Here is a 16,477-nt window from a genome sequence, read left to right as displayed (position 1 = left end):
ATGAAATCTAACACCATATTGGAGAGGAAACGCCTACTGGCTCATCTATGACTTACAGAGGCACAATTTTGGTTCCCATGTCCCTGTTTGTCACGAAATGTCTTCCAGAATGTAAGAGCAGATTTATGACCAGTCTATTGATATTTTCTGCATTGTAATTTTGCTTTCATCTTACTCCAATTACTAGATAATAGAAAACAATGGTACTACTTTTTCCAAGAAGTTTTTGCTATCAACGTAATCTGAAGATCGATTGGAGAGGCACAAAATAATCAACCTACTCTAGCCTCCATTGCAGCCTTATCTCACTCAGCTATCAGATTTCTAAAAATCCTATACACATTATAAAACTGGAAGAAAAATGAGAAAAATCTTGTGTAATGAATATTTTAAAAAATGTTTAATGTTTATTTTTGAGGGAGACAGAGCATGAGTGGGGTGGGGCAGAGAGAGAGGGAGACACAATCTGAAACAGGCTCCAGGCTCTGAGCTGTCGGCACACAGCACAACGCGAGGCTTGAACTTGAGAATGGCGAGATCATGACCTAGGCTGAAGTTGGACACAACCGACTGAGCCATCCAGATGCCCCTGTGTGATAAATATTAAAAAAAAAAAAAACAGCTACTTTTTCAGAGGAAATCACTCTCAAAAACTCACTCAAGAATCTAAAAAAAAAAAAAAAAAAAATCAGAACTGTAGGTAAATAAGGTTTAAATTTTTCCTGGGGTGCTTGGGTGGCTCAGTTGGTTGAGCGTTCAGCTCTTGATTTCGGCTTAGGTCATGATCTCATCATGGTCTGTGGCATAGAGCCCTGCATCAGGCTCTGAGCTATCAACACAGATTGGGATTCCCTCTCTCTCCCTCTCTGCCTCCCTGCAACTCACATACATGCATGCATGCTCTCTTAGAAGTTTTTTAAAAAAATAAATAAAATAAAATTTTATTTACCTGGTTATCTCTTTGTTCCAAAAAACCTTGGTTAAATTATTTCCACTCTACAGCAAATTAAAATGTTTTGAAGCTACGTGGGAGAAAAGAAAGGAGAAAAGCTGTTCAATGCACTGTAAATAAATGAGGTTTCTTAACACAGGCACTGCCACAGAAGATACGTGTAAAGCAGACAAGTATAATAAAAGCACCACCTAGCCTAAGGTTTTATGAATAAGGACACATTCCCCTACCCACATCTAAACCCCTGAGAGTACCGCCATATTATAGCAACATACAATAAATGTTCACCATCTCCCAGTAATTAGAAAAAGGTTAACATACTAAAGATAGTGTTTAAAAAACATTAATTACTTAATACAGTCTAGAAAAATCTTTAATAAAGTAGCATTTTAAATACTTCTGGTCTCATTTAATGGTTTAAAAGTTGCTTATAAACTACAGTTTATAAAGAGGTATCAAGAATGAATTTCTAATGACATAATTCTTCACTGGAAAATTTACATCCAAAGATAAATAATAACACAGAAAGACTAAGATACTAGGTTATGCAAAGTTATAATATAAAAAATATGGACTTGTTATAGATTTGCTCTTGCATTCTGGAAAAGATTTGGTGACAAAGGAATACAGGAACCAAACTATGCCTCCACAAATCTTGTATGAGCTAATAGGCTTTCCCTTCCAAAACCCTCTCCAATAAGCTTCATCTCCTTGAACTCCCATTTCTCCTCAAGGAAAAGTTTAACTTCAGAGCCATCTAAGCAAGCTTTATATATTTGTAAAAGAGACCCAAATTCTCAGAAAATCTTGTTTTTGTCTCAAATTCTATATAGGCAAAATTTCTTTACATTCCACTAATTCTGCATTCTAGGAAATCCTGTATAGAAATTTCCTTACATTCCACTAATAGCATTAGTTATAATATATAAGAGATCAATTATCAGTCAAAACAACATTAATTATAATCCTTCACTAAGTGATATATTCATTTATACTAGATGGTATTAACATTTAACTTAAATTTGCAACCTCACTGAGTAACTTTTAATGTAATTTACTTACATAAATTCTTATGTACCTAAAGTCACATATGCAAATTAACTTATAGAAAACATTGTAACAGTAATCAAATTTTAAAAAGACATTCAAAAAGATTTCTCTGGCAAAAATAAAACATGTGAAAACTTGATTTCTTAAAAGAACGGTTTTTGGTGAGCTTACTGTTAACTTCTGCTTGATATGAAAAACTTACTTTTGATTAGCTGCTAGATATTCATTCAGATATCGTCAACATTTTTTTTCAGCACTTGACATAATTAATGATGGGTTGACTAAACTTGGTAGAAATCAATCAAATGTAAACTAGTCTTACTTAATTTCCCAAACCTAGGCCACACACAAAAGCACTAAGGATCAAACATACACATCCACAAGGGAGGCAGTGGAAGCTAACAGGCAGGTGTACACTACCTCTCACACTGTAACTTCAAGAGTAAACAAAGCCCTCCAACACAGTCATTTGCCAGTTTTGTAGTACCAACCTAGCAGATATTTTTCATATGTTACATGAACTCACTGTCAGTGTTACTCCTGTGATACGTAAGAAAACTCAATGAAAGTAATTAAATACTTAAGGAATAAGATTTTTGTGGGTAGAGTTGAGTTTTGAAGGGCCACAAACATGACCTAAAATTTCGTTTGCCTCCCATTAACCAATTCATGTTAGTTTTGAGACTGTATCACCTTCACTTGTGAAAGCATGGAAAGAAAAAGAAAAAACTGAATACCTTTTGGTAAATACAAGGAACAAAAGTTAGACTAATGATTTTGAACAGGATATATTTTTGTTTTATCCAATAAATACATCTTATCATTTATGAAGATTTGGTTCATTTGTTTGCTTAAATCCAGTAGAATTTTCTTGAATGAGACATCACATTCCTTGAAGATGTTGCAAAAGTGAGGAATTATTACTAAGCATCCAATTTCAATACTCATTATCTCCAACAGAGAAAATGCCAGAGGAGTAAGCTACAAGGGATTTTGTTGGGTAGAAGTAAGGGAAAGGGAGAAAAATAAAGTGAGCTAGTTAATTTGCAATCTTATTCTAACTTTAAATATACAGATAGTATAATATTTTGATCTAGCTACTACCCCAAGACATTTTGATATAACTTAAGAATTACAAATACTGTTCTTATTCCCAATCTATTTGTTATTCAGAGACCCAATCAGTTTGCTTTCATAGCTTCTCCCAGCTCTAAATTTTTTTTAAGTCTGACATGTGGTTTCTTAACTGCTAGTAATTAGAAAAGAATCCAACGATTAGATAAAATTCTCACTTTACATTTTACTGTCAAGTTTTTATTTTCTTGAGGAAAGAAGATGACTGATCAACTACCACAGAAAAAACCAAAGGAGACTTTTGGGAGTGTATATTCACAGAAGTACTCAAATATAATTTAAACAGGAAATCTTCCCCACATTAAAGGGCATTTTTAAACTATCTCCCAAAGCTGCATGGACATCTTGCTTTGCCATCACATCCTCACTCAAACAACTCTAGAACATTATGCAACAGTCTGCTATAACTATGCAAGTCAGATCATGCTCCAACCAAAACCTAATGGCCCAAAAGAATTAGTTCTACCCCCACCCAACACTGAGAACAGAAATCTTCTGAATATATACATAATAGAAACTAAACATGTACAGTTGGACATAACTTGCAAAATATAAGAGAGACCCTCAACTCACACATCAGTTAACATTCACTTGTTAAACATTTAGTAACAAAATATGACTAGCAACATCTGACTACATTAGAATTTATAGAATAACTCTGATAAGCTCATATTCTGATCTAGTTAGATCATATTAAAATCCATACTTATCATTTATTATCAGAGTATTTATAAAAATGTATTTGTTTTGAATAAAAATGTAATTAAAATGAGTAAGGCATACTGTATTTATATCTTTTTATCGCTATAGCCTAGGAGCAAAGCTTTTTAGGAAAAAAAAGAATCCTTTGATGTGAACCTTAACACCTTCTATATAAGGGGGGAAAACATAGTTGAAAAGTCTGAATTTTCTTGAATTTTAAGGACAAGGCAGATAGAGGGAGATATATTGTCTTTCAAGTAGGAAGTATACGAGCTGGCTAAACAGTTTATTTTTTAAAGGATCCTTTTGGATGAACATGCAATAATTATTATTTGAGGGACAAGAGGAAAATGAAAGCCAAGTTTCATAAAGATTAATTCAAGTGAACATATTTACAGTAGAAGTGGAACAATCCTTAGCTCCCTGGCTAAATAAAAGCAGTCATCTACTGCATCAGTGTGTATTTTCAAGCAAATACAGAAGCAAAACTCATTAGCTCTTTAAAAAATACACACATTTAATGTTGGTCTGTTTTAATTCTAAGTAAAGCAATTCCAAAAATACAAACTGAACATCAGAGCCATGTGAACCACCATGATAAAATAAAACAGACATTCACAATAATTACGTCTAAAGACAGTTCAGCTTAATAAATCATCTTCCATGTATACTAAAGAAAGAGTTACTAAAAATACTGCTGGTGTTCAGTTAGAATTAAAGGACTTTGGGGAAAATGAAATAATATGATACAGGTGGAGTGAATAAGGTTACACGGGATTTACATTTTCCATTACCCCTAGATATAAACAAACATTCAAAATCAACACAAACTCTGTGTGTTATTCAAAATATTGCAGCTGCAGGAAAGGCAACTTTAAATTAATAGCTAGGGGAAAATCAAGTTTTGGTGGAGGTAAACAGAAGTGACAGTTTTTAATTTGCACTTTTGTAAAGCTCATTTATACCTGGCCAACCAGGAACCAAATGCAGGACAACGAAGTTCTCTGCTTCTTTTGGCTATAATGTGACAAGAAAAGGTCATCTTTTGAAGATGTTTAAAGAAATAAAGCAACTTTCTTTATAAACAGTCAAATAATCAATCAATGGAATAAATAAGTACTAACCCACATTTTTACCGCTCTGTAACCACTACACTTTACATATTTTTCATTTTGGCGGCAAATTCCCCAATTTTTAGGCTAAAATCCACCAATCACTTTTAAGAGTAAAATGAACAGCCACCAAAATAAGAATATTCTTCTGTTTACTCTTTGGCTAAAAAAGAAAACAAACAAACAAAACAAAACAAAAAGAAACAGAAGACAACTCTAACACTGGTGATAAAAGAAACTGTTTTTTTACATGTAAAATAAAGTTATCAATTTAAATCTTGGTACATTTTATAAAAACAAGAGGTAATGTTGTAATAAAACAGCAGTAGCCTTGTCAGGCAACATACTGTTTGTTAACCCTGTGCAATAAAATACTTTGTTCATACTACACTTATTCAACATGACTAACAGTTACTACAGACATTTCAGGAATCTTCACGGGACTCCTATAGACTTACTGTTAAAACTGAGAGACATTTACAATCATAATGTGCCATGAAAACTTGAAAATGTTATTTCTAGTAGGAGATAATGTTCATATTATTTGAATTGGTTTTAGGTACTGAACAGCTGAGTTACAAGGACTGAAAGTGAAAAGCATTCTAAAAGCCCATGAACACTGTTGTTCACACCCTTCTTCAGAACACACTAAACTTTAAACTTGTTTGACACATTTCTCTTCATACATAGCAAGCAACAGCACCCAATAAAAGCCTGAGAAGAAATGCTGCTGTGTAAATACTGCAACTATTCCTGAAAAAAGAATTATGGGATATATACTCCAAAGCTGCCCATTCCCATAATTTGTATTGCATAGGTCACATAATCACACACATATATATACACACATGTGTACATATATGCACATGCAAAGAATATATTAAGACGACAATGAAGTCTAGTCACAGAGCAATTTACAGGCTCAATATATTTTTTACACTTTGCGTGAAAGAAATTTCAATATTTTACAGTCTTTTAGTAGGCATTATATACACTGCACTTTATGAAATCTGAAAGGTATTGAAATAAATTTTTTCCAACATTTTGGTAACAAAACAGACAACGTTTCTCCATATACTTGTGCTATCTATCTACATGATCTGTTTGATCTGATAACCACTAATCACAAAAACTGACTCAATGGAATAATTAGAAAAATTATCTAACACCATGCATGGATTTGAATCATTTTTAATATCCTATCCTAGAAACATTCTACAAATCTTAAGATTTAAAAAATTAAGTCTCTGTTCTGATTTTTAAAAGATATCTTTTTTATGACAATATCCATAACATTGACAGGTACATGTTAAGGCCAGTATCATCTCCTTTTGTGAATTTTTTTGACTTTTTTTTTTTTTTTTTTTTTTTAAGAAAGATAGTAAAAGCCAGACTCCTTTAGGACTTTGAACTGTACCTACAGAGAATGAGAGTGCAGTGAACATAATGTTCAGTCCTACAGTCAGGATGCAGTTGCTCCTTCCCATTCCACAAGATACTGCACCTTTCCATCAAGTGTCACCCGACGAGCCAGTACTCGGTATTTTTCACCACATGCTATTCTACCTGCAGCACCAAAATAACTGGTAATGGAGTTTTTTAGATGATTGAGTTGCAACTCCTGATCTGCTAAGTTATTCAAAATCTCTGTGTTGAGTTCATCAAATTGGTAATCTTCTTTGCCTTCATCATCTTTTACAATTTCTGAGTTCTGAGTCTGGAGTGCTCTTCTTGGAAGACGACCCCTTCTTCTCCGTAAATGTGGTATTGCAGCAGGCCAAGATCTTCCTGTACGAGTTCTTTTTCTGGAGTCAGATAATCTACGGAACAACAACAACCAAAAAAAGGCCATAATTGTCTACTGAGTTTATAAGGCATCCTTCGCCCAAACAATGTGTTCTCAGATTTTTTTTCTATCACACTACTCTAAGTATATACCCTTGGTGACATAAACATCAGCCAAACCAAAACAATACATGCTATTTTTATAAATGGATTATCACTCGCCTTCATTAGACTCCATCACCTTCTTGGGGCTGACCTTTGAAGAGCTTTTCTTCCTTAACAATGTATTATTAAGCTTAAAAGAATCAGAGGAAGTTTTTAATTACGAGGCCAATGAGACAAATTCTTACCAAGAAGAGGCCCTATTCATTAGTCAGATATTGTCAACAGTCTTATGATTAAAAAGAAGAAAGTTCATTCACTCATTCAATGCAGCAAATACTTAATAAGTACCTCCTATATATACAACATTGTTCCATGGGCTTAAATAGATGGTAAAACTAGAATAAATGTTCTCTTATTACCAGTTCTAGGCATAGTGAACTAATGTAATGAACTGGAATAAGCACAAAGTAGAAATCAGGGTACCTTGAATCTACCTCTGTGATACTGGCCAAATTCAAATCTCTTATCCTCTGTATTCTCTTCTGTGAAGAGATTAAGTGAAGAGGTTGAACTAGATAATTTTTGAGGTCCTTTTCAGCTCAGGAATTCAATGATTTTATAATCTTTTAACAAGGGAGAATACAGCCTAAGTTAAATTCAAAGACTTTATAATCATACTGCCTGACTCAACATCCCAGTTCTGTTATGCTTGTTAATGACCATGCTTGTTTCTTAAAACCTGTTAGTTTCAGTTTCTTTATCTTTAAAATGGGAATAACAGATCTACGACTCAAAAGACTGTTTTAAGAATTTAAAAAGGCAATGTATGTGGAAAGTTTAGCACAATGTTTGGTAAAAGGCCAAACACAGTTCAATTATTCACAATCCATTAAAAAATGAGTTACATTTTAAGCTTTTTAATACTCTGAATTTTGTACAATTTACACAGCAGTTTTTGAAGTGTTAACAAAAATTAAACTAAGGGAAGTATAAAACTTGCAAGCTCATAGCTCTGACCCCAAGGAAACTAATTTTCATTCCTGATACGTCATGCTTTGGGAAAGGCATCATTCTGAAGAATTAGGTTAAATAAAATATTAGAGAAGTCTGCTACTGATAGAAATCCTGAATTAAAAATCTTCTTAGTAACAAAAGGATTTACATGTCTGATTCAGATATTGAGAAAAAAAGTACTCCTAAAGATAAAAATTCCTAAAGATAAAAAATTTTAGAGAAAAATATTATCTCAATATTAGAAGCATAAAAAGGTCTCAAGGAAAAGAGCACAGCCTATTAACACCAGTATACCTCTTCTGTGCACAGAGCAAAATCTCCTAACAAATTTTTAATGTTTGAGCTCTGAAAAGCAGAAATTTCAGATGAATATTAATAACAACCTAAAGAATTTACATATAGATGCTTCTCAAACGCTGAAAGGCATATTTACATCACTTTCAATTGCTAAAAATTTACTTAATCATTACTTTACAAAGAAAAAGAATCTAGAAGAAAATTAGTTAAGAAATAAGAATATAAAATATCTACCCATAATGCCTGGAAATGCTAGACGAGGTAGTTTCTTTTGTACTGGAAGCACCCGTGAAATCCACATCTGAGGTATTGGATGAATGTGCAGTTCCCTCAGTTCTCCTAAGACAAAAGAATTTAAATGGTATAACGACTATATTACATAACAATAGAAATATTCATTTCCCCCCAAAAGAAAATTCCTAGAATAGGAGAAAATAACTTTCTATTTACCCTATAGAACAAGGTAAATCCAAGGTAGGATTCTCTGAAACTGATTCCTTATCCTGGAAAATAAAAAATAACATACTTAAAACATGGCTCTAAAGTAAACTAAAAAGATACTCATTTCTCAGTTAATTTCAAGCATCCGTCTTCTTTGAGAATATATACCAACACATCCTCTTACCAAAGGTGGCTCAGCAGGTTTCTGAATCATTTTTCTTGTATATGGGCCAGGTGGACGACCTACTGATTTTTTCTTTCCTTTTTTTTCTATGCCATTGCTTACTTCCCTGAAACATAAAATCATTATGTATTTAATCTCTGCATAAAGAAAAACAAAAAGACAATGGACAATATATACTGGCTTAGCTCCACTTACGTAATAATTAGGTTATACTTATTTTTATACTAATGGTAACAAAAACCAAAAAAATTAAATGTAAGTTGAATCTACCAATTTAGTCAAGTGCATACAGAGAACACATTCCAATTTAAATAAACATTTCTTGACTCAGATATTATTTACATATGAAAAGTTTAAGGAAAAAACTTTTCTCTTTACCACAATTGTGAAAAATATATACAACCTCAAAGTTAATAAACAAAAACAAAAACAGACTACTATACTGGAAGGAAGATTTCCAAACCCCCAAGAGTTCCATTATTTAGTCCAGGTTGTCACTATGTAGGCCCTTAAGGGAATATTTTAAGAATTTATTACTAAAAGTAATTATGAATTTAGTCATTACCCACATGGAGCCAGGAAGTATCTGTATTAAAATATAGTAGCTATAAATACAGGTTGCCTTTAGAAATAAATATATATATTCTTGAATGATATCAATCATGAAGAGAATGAAACCCAGGGTGGAAGAGTGTAGAAGAAGGAATCCTTTATATTAGGCAGGGAGTCATTCAAAAGGTACAATTAGAAAGATCTAGAAAACCAGTTTTTGAAACATAAAAGCAAATATCAAGCAAGAAGGGGGAAAATAGCAAGTCAAGGACATCTCTAATTAATAGAAGGGAATAAGAAAAGGGCAAATATCAATACAGAGAACATCTACTTCATTCATTCAACAAACATTATCTACCATATAAAAAAAGGGGGGGGCTATAATAGAAATACAAAGATCTTCCCTGCGCTAAGGGGTCCATAATACAGTCAGAAAGTGACAAAGATACATACAAAAAGGCTGATACAAAGAGTTAAGTGCTATAAGAAAGTTACCCAGGAAATTTTAATTTCCTGTTTTTACACAGACAAGGAATAACACCATAGAATAGGCTAGAAAGAGGTGAATGGAGAAAACTAGAAAAGAAACTACTCCAGACACCAAACTAAAGTTGGGCAATAAAGGTGGAAGTACAAGGAAGGAGAAAGTAGGGGAGCTAGAGGAATAAAGCCTAACTAGAACTACAATCAAAAGTCTCAAGGATAAAATAGATGGAAGTATAGTTGTTTTTTTTTTTTAAGATGATCAACATTTATACAGGACCCCTGGATTAAACAAAGTATTTTCAGATTAAAAGGACCAATTCATACATAGGACCCAGAAGGAATAGAGAATGCCTTGAAAGAAAGTTGAACCATTTCCCGGTAGCATCAAATGAACTCGCTAACACAGATGGAGTGTCTCATTAATGTGATAGGAATGAGAAAATTTGTGTAAACCTTTTTCTAATCCATAATATGGACAACTGATAGCAAAGGATTAATGATAAAATCTGAAAGTGATAGGAGTAAATATGCTTTGCTTTAGGGAAAAAAAACAACAACCTAAAAGCATTATCTACTTTATTACACATTCAAATGGATATGAAACACTGTTAACCCTGGGTTATTACTTTTTCTTACTCTCCAGGTACTCTCATACCTTTTATTTACTCCTTAAATTTCCCTCTCTGCACAACCCTCAGCCATCTTTATACCTCAGTATTTCACTGAGAAAACAGAAGCTACCAAAACAATAACTTCAGTCATCTTCCAAACACCAAATCTACAGCAGAACTAATATCTGTACCTATTTTCACCCAATTTCAACAAAAGGGTTCTAGAAGTCCTCCTATCAAAGGCCACTCCCATGTTTAAGTTCTAAATCCCTTCCCTTTTGGATTCTCAAGGACTTTACAATATTTTCAGTTACCTGTCCCTCTCTCCTGTACCAATCTCTTTTCCACTGGATCATTCCTAGTAGCACATAAAAACAGGTTCCAATTAATTTTCTATTTAAAAGTCATCACTTGAGTACTTCCTTTCCTCTTCAGCTTCCATTTGTCTACCTCTCTTCAAAGTAAAACTACTTCTGAGTGTTCTCGCACAAACATTTTCCACTTTCTCCCTTCTTATTCAGAGTTCTTAATTTCCCATTTCCCCCTTTCCCTTTATTATCATTATTATTATATGAATCTACCTATGTCCTTTATTTGTAGAAAAAGCCCAGTTTTGACATTTTAATTGAGCAGTGCTGGATTGAATCACACTTCAACCCATTTCAGTCTGACTTCTATCTTTACCTCTCCAAAAAAACCTGTTTTTGTCAAGGCCATTAATAACAGAATGTTATCTTATCCAACAATCATTTTCCTTTCACCTTAAATCCATCTCTCAACAGCATTCAATACTGTTTAATATGCTCATCTTTCTGAAACACCACCCTTCTCTTGATTTTCAGGGCACTAAACTTTCCTGGTTTCCTCCTATCTCATTGATCATTCTTTTTTAGCCTCCTGTTTCTTTCACCTCTTCCAAATCTCTAAATGATAACAGGGCATTACTCTGGGCCTCATTCTCTCCCCCACCAACTCCTTGCTTCCTAGGTAATTTCATTCATTCTCATGGCCTTATAAATCAGCTTCCAAATTTGTATCATGTGCCCTAACCCTTCCTGAGCTCCTGACACACTCAGCTGTCTATATCTAACATCATCATCATTTAGATATTCCTTGTAAAAATCTCCAACTCAATTAGCATGACACAGAAGAATGCTTCGTTCACCTTGCCAAAATCTGTTCTTGTAGGTCTTGATACCAGACACCACCACCCACCAGCTGCTCAAGCCAGAAATCTGGGCTTTGTGTAACTTGATTTATCCTTCTTTCATAAGTTTACATCATTAGCTAACCTAATGAATTTTGCCTCCAATAGAAGTCTTAAATCTATTTTGTCTCCATTTGACTGAAACCACTACCCAGGCAATCTCTTACACCTAGATGACTGCAAGAGTCTTCATTTTTGTTTGCTTCTATTCTTACCTCTATACCTATCCACTCTCCAAAAGCACACAAAGAAGTATTTTTAAAGGATAATTCAATCTGCTTACATCTTTAAATAGCTCCCCATTATTCTTAAAAAATTCCTCAAAGACCTACACAACTCTACATGATCACGCCCCATCCAAACTTTCCAACACCTGATGCTAATCTCTAGCCCTCATTCATACGTCACTAGTCTGTGAATTCCTAGAACATACCTCACATCCTTCATACTAGTTATTTCCACCACCTGCAGTATTCTTCCCTTTGTTCTTTCACATTGGTAGGTTAGTCTCATTCTTTGAGTTTCAGCTTAAATATCATCTTAGATAGGTAAGATTCCTTCTTAAAAGTAAACCACTTCCCCTCTAACCATCCCAGTACAACCTAAATCCAAATGCTATGCCCTACATGGCACTAGAATGACCTGTAATTATTTATCACCTTTCTTCACCACTATACTGTAAACCCATCAAGGCAGAAGGAAAGTCTGTTTTGTTTGTTATTGTATCCCCAGCACTTAGACAGTTAAGTTGCTTGATAAATGGAAATAAATGGATAAATGAATGAATGAAAAATGAACAAACGAACAAGCTAGTACTTAAGCTGTCTGCTAAACAAAACCAATAGGCTTATTCCTAGAAAGCCTAATATCTAAAATAAATAAATAAACATCTAACATTAACTCTTTGTACCTTGTCTAAGCAAGAAATTATAAACAGGAAAACAAATCAGGGTAACTGCCACTTATACTTTCATATATACTAATGAGACTAAATAACACATTTTTAGTTACAAATAAGCTAAAGAGAAAAACTAAGCCACAGATCAACTTTTACCTTGAATCAGATATAGGTTTGGATGCCTTTCTGCCTTTAATTTTAAATTCATGGGATGTTCCTTCAGGTTCTTTCTCTGCTTTGAAAGCCACATTTGGTGGCACAGGAGGAACACGAATTCGCAACCCAAACAAATGCTTCTTCTTCTTTATTTCTTTCCCAGACATAAACCTAAATTTTTAAAAAAATTAACTAAAAATTTAAAAACTGAACACATATACATGTCAGACCCTAACTCACAACTTTCAGATATAAAGCCTTTATAGATGAAAGTCCACCCAACACTACAAAACTCGCTCTTTCCCTTTGCTTTCCTGGATTCTTATCTGCTCCCAGAGTCAATCCACAGTAGGATACAATGGCGAAGGAGGTCGGGGGGAAGGACAGGATCAGAAGGAAGGGAGAAGAGCACACATCCACTTTTCTTTTTAAAATGTGGCATCTATGCTTCAGATTCTGTGTCTCTTTCTCTCTGTCTTTCCCCTGCTTGTGCTCTCTCTCTCAAAAATAAACAAACATTAAAAAATTTTTTTAAAATAATAAAACATGGCATCTAACTTTTTAAAGGAAGAAAGTAGAGAGTGGTGTCTTTTTAGTCCCAATATGTGTTTTCCATATTTCATTGTCCTGTTTAAAAGATCTCAAAAATGGTTTAGGAAAAGAAGAATTCTATTTCAGAGTGAATCTGTGAGGGGAGAAACCCTGGTCAGAAAGTAGCAGGTGTTAGCACTGGAAAAGAGAACCCAATATGAGAGGTCCAGAAAATAAAAGGAGTGTCTAGTGTGTCATATTTAGAATTGGAAATAATCTGGAACAGAAAAATGTTATTTCGGTGTGGGTTTGGGTCTCTAAAAAATGTGCTTCTAACTCTCTTCCAAAGTCCTTAAGGCTCCTTAATCCAAAATACCCCCACCTACCTTACTTCTACTATACCCTGCCTACCTTCCAGAACCACTACCAAACACTTGGAATGTTCTTCCACTTCCATGCATGTTTGAGAAAGGGAAGCTCCCATTTCTATCATAATAAGAACAGATGTATTTCTGGTACCCTAAATTGGATTACAGAATTCACATCCCATAAAGTATTTTTACCAGTACTGTAACTGCTCAGGCACTTTATGGCTTTTTAAATTGACCTAAAGATTTAGCTGCTAGTAATTGTAACATTTTTAATGAGGAAATTCTGTCAAGTTCAAAAAAAGCAACTTGTTACAAAAAAAATTTTATAAAATTGCTGAACAGTTGGTAAGGGCCAGCATATACACTTAAAAAATTATTTCTATTGCAATTTTTAAATATTTTTAAGAAATGTAGATATGCTTTTTATTTCTTAAAAAAAGAAAGGTCTATACAAGGATATATCCAACAATAATCAATTATCAAAAAATTAAGACTACTAATACTATTTTTCTGCAACTGATGGCAATAACTGATCTTAAAACCATAGAAGATCTCAATCATTTTAAAACCAATATTCTCTATAATATTTTCCACTATCTTTTGCATTTTCCCACCAGCTAAGATATTATTTTATTTTCAGGGGACATTACTGAATATGTTTTTCAATGGAACAAGCCAAAAGCCCCTGAGATATTGGTATGCCTGCCTCCCATCCACCATTCCCAGAGGATTGCTCTTCCCTTCTCCAACCCTTGAGAATCACTGCTTTGCTCAACTGAAATTAAAATTTAAAAGTTTAAAATGGTTTGTACTAAACATCAACCCCACAATTCTTAAACAATGCCATTATTCCTTATACTTACTACAAGTCTCCCTCATAGGGATACATAAAATAAATCAACTTACATGGTCTTGTAATCATTTAATGCCTCCAGAACATGCTCATATCTTTCAGATTTTGGTGTGTCTGCCAGCTGTGAAGTATCAAGAAACAATTTAAAGCACTATAATTTCATTAGTTAGTAATATACAGGTGCTAGATAGAGGCAATGTGATGCAGAAGAAAAGAGTACTGACTGATAGAAGATCTAAGTTCCAATTCCAGGTCCTCAGTGACTAACTGCGTGATCTAAAGCTATTTAACCTCTTCTTGTTTTCTTATCTATAAAAAGAGGAGTAGGAGCGCCTGAGTGGCTCAATCAGTTAAGCGTCCAACTTCGGCTCAGGTCACGATCTCGCCGTTTGAGTTCGAGCCCCCATTGGGTCCTGTGATGACAGCTCAGAGCCTGAAGCCTGCTTCAGATTCTATGTCTCCCTCTCTCTCTCTCTGCCCCTCCCCTGCTTGCTTTCTGTTTCTCTCTCGAAAATAAACATTAAACAAACAAAAAAATTATATATATATATATATATATATATATATAAAACAGAGGTGTAAAAATCCTATTACAAGTAATTTTATAAATCAAATGACATGTCTGAAAAAAACTGTTAAAACACTACAAAAATGGGATTTTATTAGTTACTAAATTTATTTTAATTCCATAATCCGAGGAAATAATACAGAGAATGAATGACTTTAATATCAACCATATATTGGTTCTAATAGATATTCTAATAGGTATCAATTGCTTCTAATAGATATTAGTAGGAAAAGAGGATAAAAAATGAGAAACATAACATTTTATTTCCCAATACTTCTAATATTAGCAGAAACCCATAATCTCTGTAATTTTGAAAAATTCTGTGAAACTGGGGGAGGGGAGTTATTTTCATAAAGGTTATAGACTTTGGCCATCGCTAAAACCCAAAATGTCTCAGTAATTTATCATCAGAAATCATTTTAAAATCTAAATATTCAATTCTAAAAAATACTATTTTGTTTCAAAAGAGCTCCCCTAAAAGTCATTTCTGCATCTTCTTCCAAGTTTAAAGATGGGGGCCCAATAACAAAAAAAACTACATTATAGAAGGATCATTCTCAATTAAAGCCACAAAAACTAAAAAAAAAAATTCCAGAATATCATAGTTGACTTTTTACTACCAGTATGGTCTTTACCAATTTAAACTTCCAAACCTCAGAACTGCTTCAAGTAAAAAGAGAAAACAAATCTGCTAAATAGAATGTTGGAGGCAGAAGAGACAGAGTCATCTACTCCAACTCCCTTTATTTTACAGATTAGTTAACAGATATAAAGGTTAAATGAAGTGCTCAAATTCACATGGCTGATTAGTGAGAGAGCCAGAATCTGAACCCAAGTGACAAAAGTCCACTCATTCAACATTCACTGAGAGCCCATACTGTGCTGATGCATTGGGTGCTTTTAGAAAAAAAAGAAAAGAAATGGGACAGTTTGGTGTTCATGCCTCTATACCATACCACTTCCTCTTATCGTAATTTCTGTAGTGTCCAATGATAGAGAATTTCTATTAAAGAAAAATAACAGAATCAAACCTAAAAGCTGGAAAGACACTTTAGATGTCCATCTAATTCAAGGTTCCATCAATACTGTAATCCTTTTATAGTACTGACATTCATTCAACCTTGGTTTAAATATTACCATTGATGAAAGCTGCTGAGGCACCTATGAGGGAGCCCATTCCATAGGTGGACAACACCTTCCTTCCTGGAACTCTTCTATTCCCTCTTTTACAAGACAGTTCTTCAAATATTTGGCAGCAGCTTGTCATGTCTAAGTATAAGATTATGTCTAAGTGTAAGATTATGTTAAAAGTTTTTAGCAGCCACATCACATGATTATCTCATATTAAGCTCTGGGTAACTAATTTCATCCACTTCCTCATCTCTACTTCACCACCCCAACTGTAAAATCTTATCAGATAAACTGATCAAATCAAGTGCTCCCTATCATACGCTACTTCTTCTGAACT

General features: G+C 33.8%; 1 protein-coding gene and 1 long non-coding RNA gene across 7 annotated transcripts in view; both read right to left on the bottom strand.

Annotated features, from left to right (window-relative positions):
• Positions 1–387: 387 nt before the first annotated feature.
• Positions 388–3,067, bottom strand: LOC128313930 (uncharacterized). The gene is made up of 2 exons (XR_008295051.1): positions 950–3,067; positions 388–589 (listed from the first exon to the last, which is right to left on the bottom strand). It is a non-coding gene; the product is annotated as an uncharacterized LOC128313930 (long non-coding RNA).
• Positions 3,068–3,282: 215 nt separating this feature from the next.
• The window catches only part of MTF2 (metal response element binding transcription factor 2), a 77,196-nt gene continuing 64,001 nt past the window's right edge, over positions 3,283–16,477 (bottom strand). For 5 of the 6 annotated variants that reach the window (XM_053214455.1, XM_015064436.3, XM_027058580.2 and 2 more), the window contains 6 exons: positions 14,495–14,562; positions 12,687–12,857; positions 8,777–8,882; positions 8,602–8,654; positions 8,386–8,490; positions 3,283–6,770 (listed from right to left, as the gene is read on the bottom strand). In XM_053214455.1, coding sequence (XP_053070430.1) covers positions 6,413–6,770; positions 8,386–8,490; positions 8,602–8,654; positions 8,777–8,882; positions 12,687–12,857; positions 14,495–14,562 — 861 coding nt within the window. In that variant the 3' untranslated portion in view covers positions 3,283–6,412. The remainder of the gene's footprint in view (positions 6,771–8,385; positions 8,491–8,601; positions 8,655–8,776; positions 8,883–12,686; positions 12,858–14,494; positions 14,563–16,477) is intronic. The other variant, XM_053214453.1, reaches the window with a different exon arrangement.

This window comes from Acinonyx jubatus, chromosome C1 (assembly GCF_027475565.1).
Source record: "Acinonyx jubatus isolate Ajub_Pintada_27869175 chromosome C1, VMU_Ajub_asm_v1.0, whole genome shotgun sequence".
NCBI classification, from domain to species: domain Eukaryota; kingdom Metazoa; phylum Chordata; class Mammalia; order Carnivora; family Felidae; genus Acinonyx; species Acinonyx jubatus.
This window is presented reverse-complemented; position numbering and strand designations above follow the sequence as displayed.